The sequence below is a fragment of the Cygnus olor genome, chromosome 20 (assembly GCF_009769625.2).
Source record: "Cygnus olor isolate bCygOlo1 chromosome 20, bCygOlo1.pri.v2, whole genome shotgun sequence".
Taxonomy (NCBI): domain Eukaryota; kingdom Metazoa; phylum Chordata; class Aves; order Anseriformes; family Anatidae; genus Cygnus; species Cygnus olor.
The window spans coordinates 9,488,442-9,504,504 of NC_049188.1; the positions used below are offsets into that span (position 1 = coordinate 9,488,442).

Here is a 16,063-nt window from a genome sequence, read left to right on the forward strand (position 1 = left end):
ATTTAATTTTCTCCCCTTTTACGTACAAAATAAATCGTTAAAAGCTGTCAGATGACAACCCTCATCACACAGATCTCCACAGTGACTTCAGAATCACTCACTCGCATTTCCTATATTCTGCAAGCACCTTGTAATATCCTCACAGCAGAAAACAAAAGGAGTATCACTCAACAGATGCTCTGTAATGACAAAAGCAAGCATTTTAACAACTCGTGGCAAAAAAGAAATGTCTTTCTTGGAAACGGGAGCTGTTTCAATTATTTCTGTGAAGTGAAGTAACTGAAGAACTACAAAAGAGCATTATTCTTCGAATCACAAATCAATCATACACAAAGAACAAAGTAAAGTTATCTTAAGAACAGAACTGTTTTAACCAAACCTATTGTAGGTAGTTTGAACTGGATTTGGTCAATTAGATACAGCTCCACACACACATCAGCCAGTTCTAATAATATCCTCCACCGAGGTCAACAATTCAACTCAGTACTAAACTCCTCTCCGATACGAAAAACAGCATTAAAAAAAGAGCTATTTCCTCCCTTTCTTTTTCTTTGCAAGTCTATGCATTTTGGAAACTCGCAGCAGCACAAGGATAAACAAAGGGTTATACTTTATGGGAAGGAAAAGCAAATTGTTTTTCTGCTTTCCAAAAAAACAGCTGGAGTCAGCAGAACATCATCTACTGGGCAAATGGGACGACAGACACGGCGTGACCTACCAAGCTCCGCCGCCCCATCGCTACAAGCCCAGCTCTCTTAAAGATTAACTTCTATTTCTACCAAACTTCAAAACAACTGAGGAAAAATCCATTCTAAGCAACAACAGCAGCAATTTTAGCATGTTTACAATAAGGACGAACATAATGAGACTGCAGAACTAGCTGTCAAGAAGACCAAAGTTTCCAAGTTTTACTGACAGCATGGAGAGGTCATCCAAGAAAAGATCACGAAGGGAAAGTCCTTCCCAAAGTACAGCAAATCGAGCAAGTACTAAAAAACACGAGACCTTACAAATAAGCTTCACTAGCACTATCACCCACAAAGATATAGGCAAAAACCTATGGGAAGCTATTTAAAATGCTTTAAGCATACACTTTATCTCTCTGTGCTTTATAATGACATGCACAGGAAATACACTACGTAGAGCTGTGAAAAGGCAAAATGAGAAAAACACAATTCTCAAAGTCTGAATGAATCCAAGCCCTTCTGCCACCTTACCGAGGCACGGTGCCCAAGTCCAAGCATCTGCAGCAGGGGCGGAGGGGAAGCGACCGGGGGCTGCCGCAGAGCGGGGCCTGGCTCCCAGCTGGGGACATCACGGGCAGCCCTCGCTGCCTCCTGCGCGGTGCCACGGTTTGGCCATTTCCAGGATCACAAAGGTGCCATAGGTGAATTCTTTAACACGGTCATTTTTCAGTTGTTTCCCATCTTTTCTATTTCTTTAAGTAAATGACTTATAAAATTTTAATTCAAAAAATACATACTATGCAATTATCTGGGTTCAAAGATAGCTCCAGCTTTCTCCTTGCTGTGCTGAATTTATATATTTGCTCTTACTGATTATAGAGGAATCCTGAAAGTTACTTAAAGTGCTCTATACAAACATTTGCTTGATGAGTGACCAAAGAGAAGGGATGTTTATTTTGCATTATTTTTCAATTACTTTCATGGAAATCTCTCCCACCCTTTGAAGATTCCTATCTTTACGCCCTTAACAAACACAATCGCCTCATCTCATTCTGAAAATTCACACAAATATCCACTCCTCTCCCTCTGGATCTTTCCACTATGCCCCTACAGAAAGTAAGACTCAACTCCTTTTCTTAAATTTTGCAAAAAGCTGGTCCTCTAGCTTCTGTAATGGCAGTGTGAATATAGAGACATCAACCAGGAAGGGAAAGCAACACACCCCTCTGCCCCCAGCTTTTACACAAACAGCACATCAGGAAAACACCGTTAAGAGAAGCACAGGGCCATCATAAAGTCATGTCAGCTGTAACAGAGATTAAGCGAATAAATGACAAAACATGCCACCATTAAAACTCGAATGATTAGTATTGGGGCAGCTCTTTATCAAGCTGCACAGGTTTTTCACGGGGAAAAAAGCTTAAAAAAGATAAGAGCGATATAGATACACAACCTCAGCTCTAGATACACGACCCCAGTGGGAGGTGCAGAGCTGGGGACTGAACACTGCAAGGAATTCCGATATCCAGATCAACTTGGTGGTTCAATGCTTCACATCCAAGCACACAATCTGTGGAATCCCAGAGGCAATTAAATGCCGACAGGCATCCACGCTCTCCCCAGCCCCCTTCCTCGGGGGCCGTGCCGCTGCTTCCCATGACAGAGCCCCAGGCCCAGCAGCACCCACAGCAGCACCCTGCTCCTTCAGCAAGCAGGGATGCACGTGTCCTAAGGAACTTGGCACCTGTACGAAGCAGAAGGCACACCAACGGGACCTGGTGCGAAGAGATACGCTGTGCAGGTGGGAGGAGAGGGATTTTAGGAAGAGCTTTCCCCCAGAAGTGAGCGCTGCCATGGTTAAGGCCGTAAGGCTGCCCTTCGGTCCCTGCTGGAAATGTCCCACCCAGCCCCAACAGCTCCGTTAACCAAAGAGTTAAGTAAGCTCTTATCACTGCAAAGTATTCAGGTTTAAATACGCACTAGAAGACAATGTTTCTCTCCAGAAAAATCTGACGCTAACAGTCAGCGCTTGTCTGAAGTCAGAATTTATTTTCCATTTACATGAACTGTGTGCTCACCGCTGAGCACGGCTCCTCGCCCCGGGCTCTGCTGTCTCCTTCTCAGGCCGCACTAAAACCCACTGTAAAATGATGTGCTGTAAACTGCTGCAAATCAATGTGAAATGAATACAGCAAAGTAATGAAAAAGCCAAATCAGAAGCGTCCAGAACAACGCAGCTTTTCCCTAGCACACCCCAACACGCTTCTCTTAAGACACTACTGGTCGGGGCCTTCTTTCACAGCGCGCTGTAACAACTCGTACTGCCCAAACCGATGTTATAGTCCTGGGGGAGAAAAACAACAGCAACAATCTGTTTATGGTATTTTCCAGCCCTTCATCTCCTTTATCTTGACGTTTTGTTTTTTAATGCAAACCATTTTAGTAAGTTGTCCTCTTGTGTCTTCTTGTGCATCTGTTTAATTGGAAAACTGCTCTTTTCTGCAATTTTCTCTGCTTCCTTTCCTCAGCTCTGAGTTCCTCTGTACTGAAACATACTCAGCCTTTCTTGGGATCAGTTTTAAATATTATCCTCATAATTACTGTACCTCTTTTTAATGGATGTTCCACACCTCACATCTGCACAACTGTTTAACCAACATGCAGGTGTGAGCAGCATTATTGTCAAATCTTCTTAGAACTCAGTCTCTGATCCCAAACCATGGGAGAACTGGCATCTCTTTTGGGTATGATGGACATGCCATTGGGGTAGGATGCAGGGAGCAAACACAAGGTACACTGGTCAAGTCAGAAGACCTCCAGGGCTAGCCTCCATCCTAAGGCAAATCTAAGTACGTGAAAGCTCGCTGAAAAAGCAGACTGCTGGCTAAACAAGGTTTTCTCTTTCAGTATGTGGACAGGTTCATTAAAAATGACGTGTGCTGTCATAAGTGGATGGTTTTTCTAAACATATTTTTCTACGCAAAGTTCCAAGATGTGTGTCACTGTTGAAGCAATATTATTTGCCTTTAATCATTTAAGGTAAATGCCAGGTATCACTTTAAAATCCATGAAGCAGTGTTATTGTGCATTTTTAAATAAACAGCTACAATAATCCACTAAAGCTATGCTGATTTTCAGTTACTGGATGTAGCTTATAACCAATGAATAATTTTTTCTAGGTGTTATGAAATACACAACACTCGATAGCACTGAAATTGCAAAACTACTTCAAGCATTGCAATGCAGAGCAGCCAGAAAACAGATCCATGACAGAGAGCACGGAAAGGGTATTAAAAATAAATAATGGATGGAATGATCCCACTGCTGCAGAAGCATTGTTTATTCCAAGGAAAACAAATCATATAAGCTGTTTTATCTAATATTTCGTGTTTGTTTGGGACTTTTTTTTTTTTAAGCGTCACCAATCAAACCAAATTTGTTTGTTTATAAACTGTGTAAAGTAATATTGTTTATAAATTCCTTTGGGTTCTATCTAGATGAAAGGCCCTATGTAAATGTTAGTGCTCTCACACTGTCACATAGTTTCCAAAACTCCTCTATTGTTCTTGTACTTCCTTTTGTTTAAGTATCACCCATAAAAACTGAGCAAAAGAGCAAACCAGCATGATGCACCCTACTGTGAAATCATACTTGCCATCCAGGGCGCTTTTTTTTTGTTAATCATAATGACATTATCATTACTAAAACACTAAAAAATATACCCAGAAGTGAAGTGAAAAATGTTACATACTCATATATATCTGTGTTACGTTCACAGCAGCCTTGGTCCTGCAAAGAGCTGCATTCTGAGCAGTCCTGGACTGGAAGAACAGAATCCCCCCGCATAAGCTCAGGGAAGGACCACAGATCTTTATTTTTATCATTATTATTATTACAGGGACCTCCTTTTCCTGTCAAGTCTAACATGGAAGTTTTAAGTATTTTACTGTTATCCTATAGGTCTAAAACCAGTACCAGAGTTTTTACTAAATATATCTGTGGCCTTTAACGTTCATGAGGCTTGGCTGTTTAATTTAGAACAAATTTGACTGATTTGAGGACAAACTATCTTTTAATCTTAGGTTTATTTTCTTTCCTTTTTTTTGTTCAGAGAATTGGACAACGATAAATAATAACGTGACCATAGAGGTTCCTGTTCCTGTTGAGGAGGACAGTGTAAGATGGCCTTGTTTTGGCCTTTAAAATTAAGGATTTGGGTGATTTAGACAAAAATAACCTATAAAGAAACAAACAGCACTTCCTGTTCTGCATATAATTTTTAAACCTGGATAAACCAGGAGATATGATGGATATACATCTTGGGTATCAAGGCCTTGTTTCTGTCCTTATGCTACTTTTCCGTTGTATGTACACTTACACACTTACATCCTGCAATATACCAAATATACCAGAACACCCTGCAAGTAACAAGACATTCGTTTCCATAGATCTACTACGTTGCCCTACAGACCTTTTCAGAAAGTATTTCAAAGTTATCCTCTAATAAACTGAATCCCAAATTCAGAAAAAAGAGCTTTTATAAATGATGCTGTTAGAACATAAATGCAAGATTACATCGCCACTTCTCACGGAAGGCAGTTACAGACCACAAGAAGTGTACATAAGCTACATGTATGGGTATACATATGTAAATATACACGTATGTATAAATTGCTAACATACAATTCACAGGAATGTTCTTGGCTTCTCTTCACTGATCAAAAAACCACTCTGAAACTGGAGCTTTCTTCCCACCTGCCTTAGGACTTTCAATTGGAGCTGAAGAATCTCCCTCCCCAGACACAGGAATCCTACCAATGATTATACCATGTGGGATGTCCAGGATAAATGCCACTTACTGATCACACTGGAGAGGGGAAATGTACATTCTTCAAGAAGTTCTGTTTGTAACTCCTCAGGCATTCAACCTTTCCACGAGACATCCAGTGTTTTTACTTTAAAGCAAAGTGAGCAAACTGCTCCCTGCGTGCCCACCAGGGAAAAGGAATTCTAACCGAGCTAACAAAAACGTACAAAAAAGCCTAGATGATTTCCAGATCAGACCTGCAACAAACTGAAACCAACGTATTATTTCTTGCATGTGAATGTCAGTGAAAATAGGAATACCACATTCAAACTGCAGATTAGAGTATCAAACACTTTCTTCCTTATTTTCAGAGGTGCAGGTAGGGTGCATTTAATATATACTGAATAATTTTTGTCTTGTGGTTAGGCAAGTCTTTTGAGACTTTATATACAATAAAGTACTCTGACTAAAATCTGGAAAATTACCTCTTAAGGCTCTAGCTGTACAGCATCAATAGAAATGTGGTGCCAGCTAATGGCTGCAATAACTGTCTTCATCCCTAGAGAATAATGGATGGAGAATATATCAATAGGAGGAGTGGAAGGGCCAGAGAAACTGAGCAGGCACTAGTTATCAGACACAAAGATGATGCCACATGCATGATGTTATCTGTGATAATCTTTACTTAGGGCCCAGGGGTGGGAAGGATATTCTTTATAGAGAAGAAAGTATCCATCAGGCCATATTCATAATCATCAATGTTCCACTAAGTAAGCATTTTTGGAGGAGGGCTGTAGGAGCACTGATGTAATAGAAATCAATGAAATTCAGCTTTTCTGCATCTGTTCTTTAGAGCAAAGTAGGAAGAAAAGCCTGTGTATCACTTCATTTCTCATTGCTCTATCACATATAGTACCCAGCAAAAGGCCCTGAAGGAAATGTTACATATGTTACATGAATCCTTAACTAGTTAAAAATGTCTTTAAAATCCACACCTTAACATTCCCAACCACCAGAAAGAAACACATTTTTATTATAGGCATCAAATGAATTTTTGAGGCTTGGTCATATGAGCACTTAAAACAGTGCAGGTTACCAAATTGCTCTTTGCCTTTATCTACCCCTTGATGCAAATCTTTTCTTAATGAAACTGAGCTGGCTCGGAGCGGAGGCACGAACGAGAAGGGAGTGCCATACAACACTCACAGCCACGGGTTCTTTGCAGACTGAAGTTAGGGCTTTCCTTAGCTGACACGTGAAAATAAGACGACCTCACCGGGTAGATTAGAGGATATCCTGGCAATTTTTCTATGACTATGTACAGTGTATTTTCCACTCCAGTTTAAGCAACTGTCTTAAATTCAAACGCCAAGACTGGAACACCTGTACGCTGACTTTTTCTTACGAGGCACCAATAAAATCTGCTGGCTGGCTGCCATTCAAGCAAATCAGCACATTTCCATCTAATCACATGCAAAAAAGATCAGAACTATGTCAGATTTGCTCACTTAGCTCTAAAAAATGAGGAAATGCAGGAGTTAAACATTCCAACAGCAGCACGAACTTGACCATGTTCTACATCCTGAATATTTTATGGTATATTTATTACAACAATATATTAAGCTATACATTCAACCACAAAAACAAAAACAGAAAGACAAATACTACTCATGTGCAACACAGCTGCATTAGCATTGCTAAGGAACACCAAACTTCACAATTCCTGACACTGTTTTTAATTGTGCATTCTGCATTTAATTTCTATGTGTAAATAGTCAACAAAACGGGCAAGAGCTGCTTCTTAATTATGTTTACATCTTAGCTGTCTCAGTGCGGTTCTAGGGCCCCCATGCTACTCAGCTGATACGAATGGAAGATGTGATTTCCACATCATCACCAAGGCCTTTCTTTAAAACATTTTCTTTTCCTACACAGTAGTTTACACAGTAAAAGAAACATCTTCAAAGATCTAGTGATCCCCATTTAGTATTTTTGACCTTTTAAGCCATCACTTCTGACCAAAAGCAGTCAGATAACACAGCTGAGAATCTTCTCCATGAAGAACCAACTCCCCGGGCAGCGCTGACATCCTCACTGCTGCACTGCATCGGGATGGCTCCAGACAGGACACGGGCAGACCACTCTGCAGAGCAGGGACACTCCAGTGATGGAAACAAAACGACCTATAAGCCCTTTTGCCAAGCTTCCTTTTCAGGGATTTCTACTTTTCCAATTTAAACTGACACTGCCCTCTTCTAAATTAAAAAAAGAGAAGAGTTCAGCTGCTGGCCGGTTGGCTGACTGTCAGAACCCAAAGCAGCTAACTAGGTAGCTCAATTACATCAAATTTCAAACACATCAGAGTAACTTAAGCCTTTAAAGATGTACTTTTAGGTTGAGGAGATTTCAGCAGACAGAAAATCTGAAAGCTTAGACAAAAGCTGTACTGCAGCCTTCAGCATGCCAGAGCATAACACCCGCTTGACAGCATAAGCTATTAAGTGAAACAACTAAGCTTCAAAAGCCTCAGAACAACCAGGCCCTGGCCCAGGAAACCCCCCCATCGAGGGGAAGGGCACGCTTTTCGCCCAGTCACACCTCCTGGGCACGGGCAAGCAGAAGCGGTGATGGGGAGAGCCGCAGCAGCTGGAGCTGTGGCAGTGCTGTGAAACAGCAGCCACAAGGGGTGCCCAGCACCGAGGGCTGCACCCGGGGCGAGAAGTCTGAGAACACCCCAAGTTTGTCAAGCTACAAACCAGCACAGGTGGAGAAACACAGTGTGAGTTGTGACACTTCAGGAGTTTGGGCTTTCAAATCTTTTGGTGTATTTGCAAAAGCTTTATTTTATCCTCTCTAAATTGCACTACCGCTTCACAAAAACGCACTGAAAGCTGACAGTTAGGGTTAGGAGTAGGCTATCCCTGATCCTCAAATACAGTTCAGTGAATTCACTTTTAAAAACACATTGCAGTATCTTTTTTTTGCCTGTAACTGCAATTAGAAAAGCACAAGAATTGTAAAAATACGCATTTAATTTAGTGGTTTTTTGTTTTTGTTTTAACCTAGAATAAAGCAAGGCTTGTACCCTACTTCTCTTTGGTAGAATAAAAAGGAAGAGCGAGGAGCAGGAGGACACAAACACGTCTCTTCCCACGTGGCTCTCTTTACCGAACCCTAGCAGATTCTTCTGCATCTTACATCCATGCATAGGAGGAAACTGACACCTATTGGCAACTTTAATATTACTGCATAATGGTGCTTCCAACTGTTACAAGAAATAGCTCCTTCTAACTAGGATTGTCTTTATACACACAGATAATACAGGAAGGTAATTTAGAACTTTCCAATCGTGATTGAAAATACACCCAGAAGTTTCAGATTGCCTTTTTAAAGATAAAACTCCTGTCTTTCCAAACTATATCATGATCTCTTAGTAATCTACACATTTTAAGAGGCTATTCTAATTGATAAGCACTAGTACTAAGCACTTGGAAAGAAAAAAATTATTTTTTTCTGCTGTGAATGCTTCCCTGGTGTTTAGCACTGCAAAGGTGCATACAATCTTGCAACAGGTAAACTACATCCTAATCCTACCTGCATCCTGTGACAGATCAGAGCAAAGGCCGCTGAAAACATACCATCTCTCTGCACTATATGTCAATTACTGGGTTACAGATGGCGGGGCAGCAAAGGGACACTTACAGTAGTGGAATAGCTTTGGGAGAGCATCTCATCTGTTAGAATCAATTGCCTGCAACTATGAGGCAAGTAATAGCTACAGAGGGATAAAGGGAAGCCTGAACAAACAGTTCCTTCATGCTCAAGATACATGAAAAAGTTCCCGCAGGCAAATACCTACCTATAGTTATTCCACTACAATGCATTTCTGACCTGCTTGAGTTTTGGGGCCTACTAAAGTAAGGACAAATAAAAAGTAAATGTATCTGGCACTAAGGAACAACAGACAATAAGTGTGCAAATTGCTGTCAATTTGTTTTTGAACTGCTGCTTTTACACACAACCTGAAACGCAAAACCTCAAACTTCTGCACATACTTGTGCATAATGAACTGAAAAATACTTCAGCTACCTAGGGAAATCAATGTAGGTGCTCTTCCCAACAGTGAGAAATTAGCTATAGTAATAAATAAATGCAAAAAAAAAAAGCGCTATGAGCCACAGCTTCACGGAGTAACACTTGGATTTTTTTTTTGAAGCAACAGATTTCCTGAAATTTCAACTGCAGTCATAGAGACCTGCAGATGCTTTCAGGATTTAAAAGCAGAAATTAAAAAAAAAAAACTGCTTTATCTCATGCCACCACTAGAGCAGGAAGAGTGAAGCCAGTATTATACATACTTGTGACGAAGAATTTTTTGGTAAAAGTACAGCTGTCGAAGGCGGCGATTTTCTCTTGCAGGACTACAACAAGTATTCTGAAAACACAGAAATGGAACGTGTACTTTAAACATTAAATGCATTGGTTTAAAGATCCAATATCTAAATGTAATTATTTCAAAAGCATCAATATAAATTCTACAGTGATAAACTGCCAGGTTACCAATACATGGCAGTTATTGAGGATTCTCTCTCATCCCAACCACATAACCTTCATTTCAGGAAGTACACAGATCTGATACAGAACAACACAGCATATTTATGATATACCTCCTGCAGTAAAAGCTCCATTAAAAAGAAAGAATGGAATTGCAAGGATCCTGAATTACTTTCAATGACTCAAATAACAATCAAATCAACAATCAGTAGAACACGAGCTAAATTTGAAATAACCCCATTGCCCATGTCATTGCAAATTTATTAAACCATCAGGTTTTTATTTTCTAAAAGCCCAATTTTTTTTCATACCAAGACCACCAGCATACAAATCTGCAAGAATCAGGATTTGTGTTAATTAGCAAAATTACAGGTGCATGTTTATATATCCACTTGTATATATACACATTGTTACTGTAAAATATCTGTTCATTACTTGAAATAAAGTAACACAAAACACCATAGCTATGGCTATGAAATACCATACTGTCTAAATGAATAGGGGCCAAAGATACAAATTTGGAAAGTGCAACACCTTGAAAGTTTTGTAACTAGGATACGAATTCTCCTACATTAATGACTTTCCAAAAACAAATTTTTAAACCCTTGAAATAACAGCACCGCCTGGGGAGCTGACAAATAAACAAATCTATTGGCTATCTGAAACTTTTAGCAATATTACAAAATTAGTAAGAATCTGATAATTACTTCATCAGGAAGAATGAGGGATATTTGTAGTTATTTAGCTGAAAATATAGAGCATTATTAGATGTTCTAATAGTTTTAATTGTAAAGACACGATGTGGTAAAAAATAAATCGCATCTCTCAATGACTGAATAATGGTCCTCAAAAGAAACACCAGTAACAAGATATTACAATACTGAATAGTGTTTAAAAACATGCTGAATCACATCAGTCTCAACACATGCCCTTTGGTAAATGGTGATGCTAATCTCCCATCAGTGTGAAAAACAACTAGTAACTCCTCACTCCCCCTTTTTTCCCCTGTTTTTAACTGTTTAGTCACAAGAACACCTCCTTTTCCCACGACACCTCAGTACCTGCCAGAGTCTTTGCTGAAGAACTGACTCAAATCAAACATAAACCTTACCCACATGCTTGCTGATATTTTCACATATTCAAATTATACTTGTCATGATATCCATTTACAAAACTGTATAAACATCCCTAAATAGGAGGATTTATTTTTGTGTCTGTCATTCAATTTTGCTTTTTGCTGTTAAACTGGAGGCACTCGACATGTAGATTCAGTGCTTAGGGGCTTGGTCTAGTGGTAGACTTGGCAGTGCTAGGTTAACAGTTGATGTTAAGGATCTTTTCCAACCTAAATGATTCCAGGACTCTACTAATTTTATCAACACATTTTTCAAACAACTTGGATTGCATCTGTAGTTCCCCAGATGGCTCCTGAAGCCTTTCCAGTAGGCTGGTGTAACACTAGCCACTTCCATTTCTCTGGCACACAAACTGATCCAAGCAATAAGCCTTGTTCTGCGTATTGAATTCCTTCAGAACTCCCAACATCTCATCCCGGGACTTTGCCACTGCTCTGTTCACCAGCGTGCCTCTATCCAGAAACAAGGAGACATACAAATTCTTGGAAGGAAGGCAGAAACGAAGGGTCACTTTCAGACAGAAGTCTTTCTATATTCACAGACCTGCAATGCTAGCATGGAAGCACATGCACACCTTCACAGGGAGCAGCGTACTTGCCAAAAGGAGAGGGCAGAACAAGTAACTCAATGCAAGGGACTGAGATGTGTAGTCATAGAAGAAATTAACATAAGATTTCTTATTTGCTTGTAGCCCTTTTATTGTGGAAAAGATACTCCTGCGTAAATCTCAAATTTTAAATTTAGAAGTTAGAAATTCTGCAATTTGTTTCAAATTTGTTTCAAATTTGTTTGCAATATTTGTTTCAAACAAAATAAGACTTTTAGTTAAAAGACATCTTCCAGTCACCTAAGATGAAGGAGAGAAAAACAACAGAAACCTACAAACTCCAACTCCTTCCACAAGGCCTATAAGAAAAACTTAGCCAATGAATAATGGAACGACTTTTACTGCATGTGCAAGTGTAAAGTATATATACACAACCTCTGTATATTTGATTGTAATATTTCCAGATCCTGTACATTTTTGTTTTCTGCTCCTCGAAGGTGTACTGTCTTTCTCTATAAATAAAACCTACCTGATGGATGATTCTGGAGTAGAAGTACATAAATAATAAACAGTTTTCCCTTCTTCTGCGACTCAAGTTTTATTTTAAATTCAAACTTTGGACTCCATTAGTCTATTGTATGGTTAACGCACCATTAGCACTGCACTTGGCCGAATTTAATGCATTTTCAGTCTGAAATAGTGAGCTTTCCGTGGATAACAACAGAATCTGATACATTCCAGAAAATCAGCTACCCTGGATACAGCCACACAGCTTTGAAGTAACTTTTCCATTTTTACCACTTAGGAAAAGAAACATTAGCACCTGGAAAGACTTTTTAGTTGGGAGAGACTTTGAATGATGATTTGCCTTTTGACTGTTTTTACAATTGGATTTTTCTTCTGCTAGGAGGCCAGGCTGGAAAGATTTACTATCATCACACTGTACACTAGGGAACTTTAAATTTTTCAAGGGACAGTTGCACAGATAAGTATTGAACTCCTGACAGGCTTTTAAAGGAACAGGGACCTATTCATGGCACATAACTCTCTCCAACTCAACCACTTCAGTGAAACTATTTCTCGATATAATGATCCTACCCACGTCCTACGATAAGCAGATTGACTGGGGATAAGAAGCACTACCATCCTTTACTTCTTTAAACATATTTACACCTTCAAAATCTCATTACATAATTAGTCGTGGTATTAAAGGTGTCTGGTCAGCAGTACTACTTTTCTTCTGTAACTTTTACTTGACCTAGTTTGGACATAAACGTGTAAGTTTTTAAGGCATTGGAGAAGCATACTGCCACACCCAAACCAAAATATTATTTGAGAAATGGAGAATAGAAGCTACGTTTGCAGCAAAGTCAAAATAGTAAAATCAGGGAGTGCACATACCAGAATTTGTACTCATAATGGGAATTTTACATGTCCTAACACAGAAAGAGTATACAGTAAACATCCTTACCTTTTATTGCAATGCAAATCATAAATAGGAGTTTTGAACTGTATGGACTTGACCATCTCTCCTGTCCGCAGAGAATAGAGATCCACACAGCAGTAAGGTGGGCTTGTGCTAAAATGAATACAGAAACACATGATTACAATGAAAACAGGGAATTTTTCTAAATTGATATTCAACTTATTTCGACGGGACAAAACAAGCATTCATAAATCTAGCATAATGCTGGAGAGAACATGAGTTTAATATAAGCTTTCTACATTTAGGGAAGGTATGATTACAAATCGAGTTATGATATCGACAATGGTCAAGAGAACTCGTGCTGTGCAACCAGTGAGCAAGCACTTAGTTTCCTCTGTCCCAGATTAAGAATTTGGAAGATCAGATCTGACCGCAAAATACAACTCATTTGACAGGCATGAAGGTTTAGGCTGCATTTTGGTCATCTAACAAATATTCTGCAGAGTAACACTTTCCTAAAGGGAGTACTTACTTCACTCCATGCAACAGCTGAACCATATGACTATTTATTTGATAGAGACACGTTACACAGAACTTACATTACATCTCTGATGGACTTTTGTTTGAGCTATATAGATCTTTTCAACTGCTTTGTGTCACTTTTATCATTTAAATATAAATAAAACTCTAGGGCCATTCCTTAATAAAAAGGCTTGCTTTCTTTTGAGAGGGAGAAAGTGCTGAGTGTTCCGATAGGGCTAGGCAAGGTAGTGGTGGAAACCATTTTACAAGCTGAGAAGAGGCTTTGATGTGGCAGTTCTTTTCCATAACACCTTTTTTTCCCCTCCAAGAACACATTAAAATGTTGGCTACTTCTAGGTCAACGAATATGAAGCAGCACAAATTGCCAGCTGTACAAACATATACTAAGGATTGGTAAAGGAGGGTGTTTCCCCTTGCCCATATCTGTTTTATTTTACAGAGTTTAACACAATTCCTGACACAACACTTGCTTGTCCTTTGGATCTTCTCAAGCTGCTCGAGAATTTTCTGGAGAAGAAGAGTACAAATACCAACTGCTTACTTCGAATGTCCCAGGATAACAAAATGCTGCATGTAATATGCACGCAGCAGAGACACAATATGCGATATATGCACAAAAAGACAACAGCCAAAGAAATAACAGAAAAAAAAGCAGTTTGACATTTTGCCTACAGAAATTCTTCCCAAAACATACATTTTTCTAGGCACATGCTCAGGCTAATAACTGGAGGGTGCTATTTATTACTTTTAAGCACTTCAAAGGCCCTTCAAAAATGCTTTTAAAACAGTAAGACTCAAGTCTAGTTACCTTCTATTAGAAGCTCACTGCTGCTAGAAAACGCAAAAAAACATGGAAAACTCTATGTACAAACTTTTTTTTTTTTAATTTAAGTACCTTTATTACTGAAAGGAAATTCTTCTTTTGATAGAAGGATACACAGATTGTTATTTCAAAACAGAAATTACGTACGTTTATATAGCAAAAATTATATTTGCATAACTGACAGCCATTACTATTTCCCTAAAAGCCCATGTTGAATGCAAGTGTGCCGTTCTGTTTGACTTGCCATTTGCGTAACTACCTGACTGCAACTCAAAAGCACGTACTATCTCACACACACTGCACCCACAAAATTACAGGAAACAATCTTGCACTCAAATGAGTAACTGTTATTACGCCACACCTTTCTTCTGGCTGATCAAGACACGAATGTACTACCAAAGCTTTCTGTAAGCAACACTGCCCAAAACCCAGCACTTTCTGAGCTCCCCTGCTGGTGATAAAGCTGTAGTGGAGACTAGGTCAAAGCTACTCTGAAATTCTAGCTAGCTCCAATTCAACTCTTTCCAGGTGTTACCTTTCTTTTCAGTCCCTGGTACACCACAATCTGTGATCAGAAAATGAGATGCAAGGTAGGGTTTTTTGTTGTTGTTTTCCTTTTTAGCATTATTATTTTCTGAAATATGTACAAAGTCAAGATCAAACACATTTGAAAAAAATGCTGGGACCTAACAAACAGAAACAAATGGCAAGAGCCAAAAAAAAATCGTCAGACCTGTATTCCTTTCTTGCCCCATAATGCTTGTGCTGCTGGCAGCACAGAGACTCGGCACTGCCACAAGTCCTCAGGCAGCTTAGGATGCACTTCTGGGGAAGAAATGGGAAAGGAACATTCCTTGGCTAAGAGCTATGTCCACGGACTATGACACAAAAGGGTGGAAGCTCAAGCATCTGCTGTTTATTTGGCAATATTTTCAAAGGTGGAAAGGTAAGAAAAGTTTCAAGTAGTGAAAAAAAAAAAAAAGAAAAGAAAAGAAAATACTTCTCTCCACTTCTCTCCTTACCATTTCTTTCTGGTTATTAATCCCTCTCCCTGTCCCAAGCAATGGCAGTTATGAACCTCATTTGCTACTAAGCACTCTCAATTCATTAACCACGAACTAATTCAGTGAATGTTCCTAATTTCAATTTATAAATTCTACTCCAAAAGCTGTGTACCTGAACAAGGAGTGATACGATGGTGAAATCCACCATTTTCAGTCCTTTTTTGATCCAGACTCAGTAACAACTCAACGTTTTCAGCTTGTTGAAAAAAATCAAGGATTTTAATTTAATTGTTCAACAAACTGTATATAGAAAGGATTCTCCAATACTTCAAAATTTCATATAAAATATGAAATAATTAATAAAACATTAAATGTTGGAAATGACACATCTGAGAAAAAAATAACACTCAGTGCAATCAATAATCAATACGATTCTATTGAAATTTCAGGTACAAAACCACACATATCCAAACTGTCACAGAAAAGCACCAAAACCACCACGAATTGCAAGACGGAGCCCAACAGACTTGCGAAAGC

The 16,063-nt window shown here is 39.2% G+C and overlaps 1 protein-coding gene across 1 annotated transcript in view; it reads right to left on the reverse strand.

Moving 5' to 3' along the window:
- BCAS3 (BCAS3 microtubule associated cell migration factor) overlaps positions 1-16,063 on the reverse strand; it is a 357,048-nt gene that overhangs the window by 294,359 nt on the left and 46,626 nt on the right. The window contains 2 exon segments of the mRNA XM_040532922.1: positions 9,852-9,928; positions 13,202-13,309. Of these exon segments, the coding sequence (XP_040388856.1) occupies positions 9,852-9,928; positions 13,202-13,309 (185 nt within the window).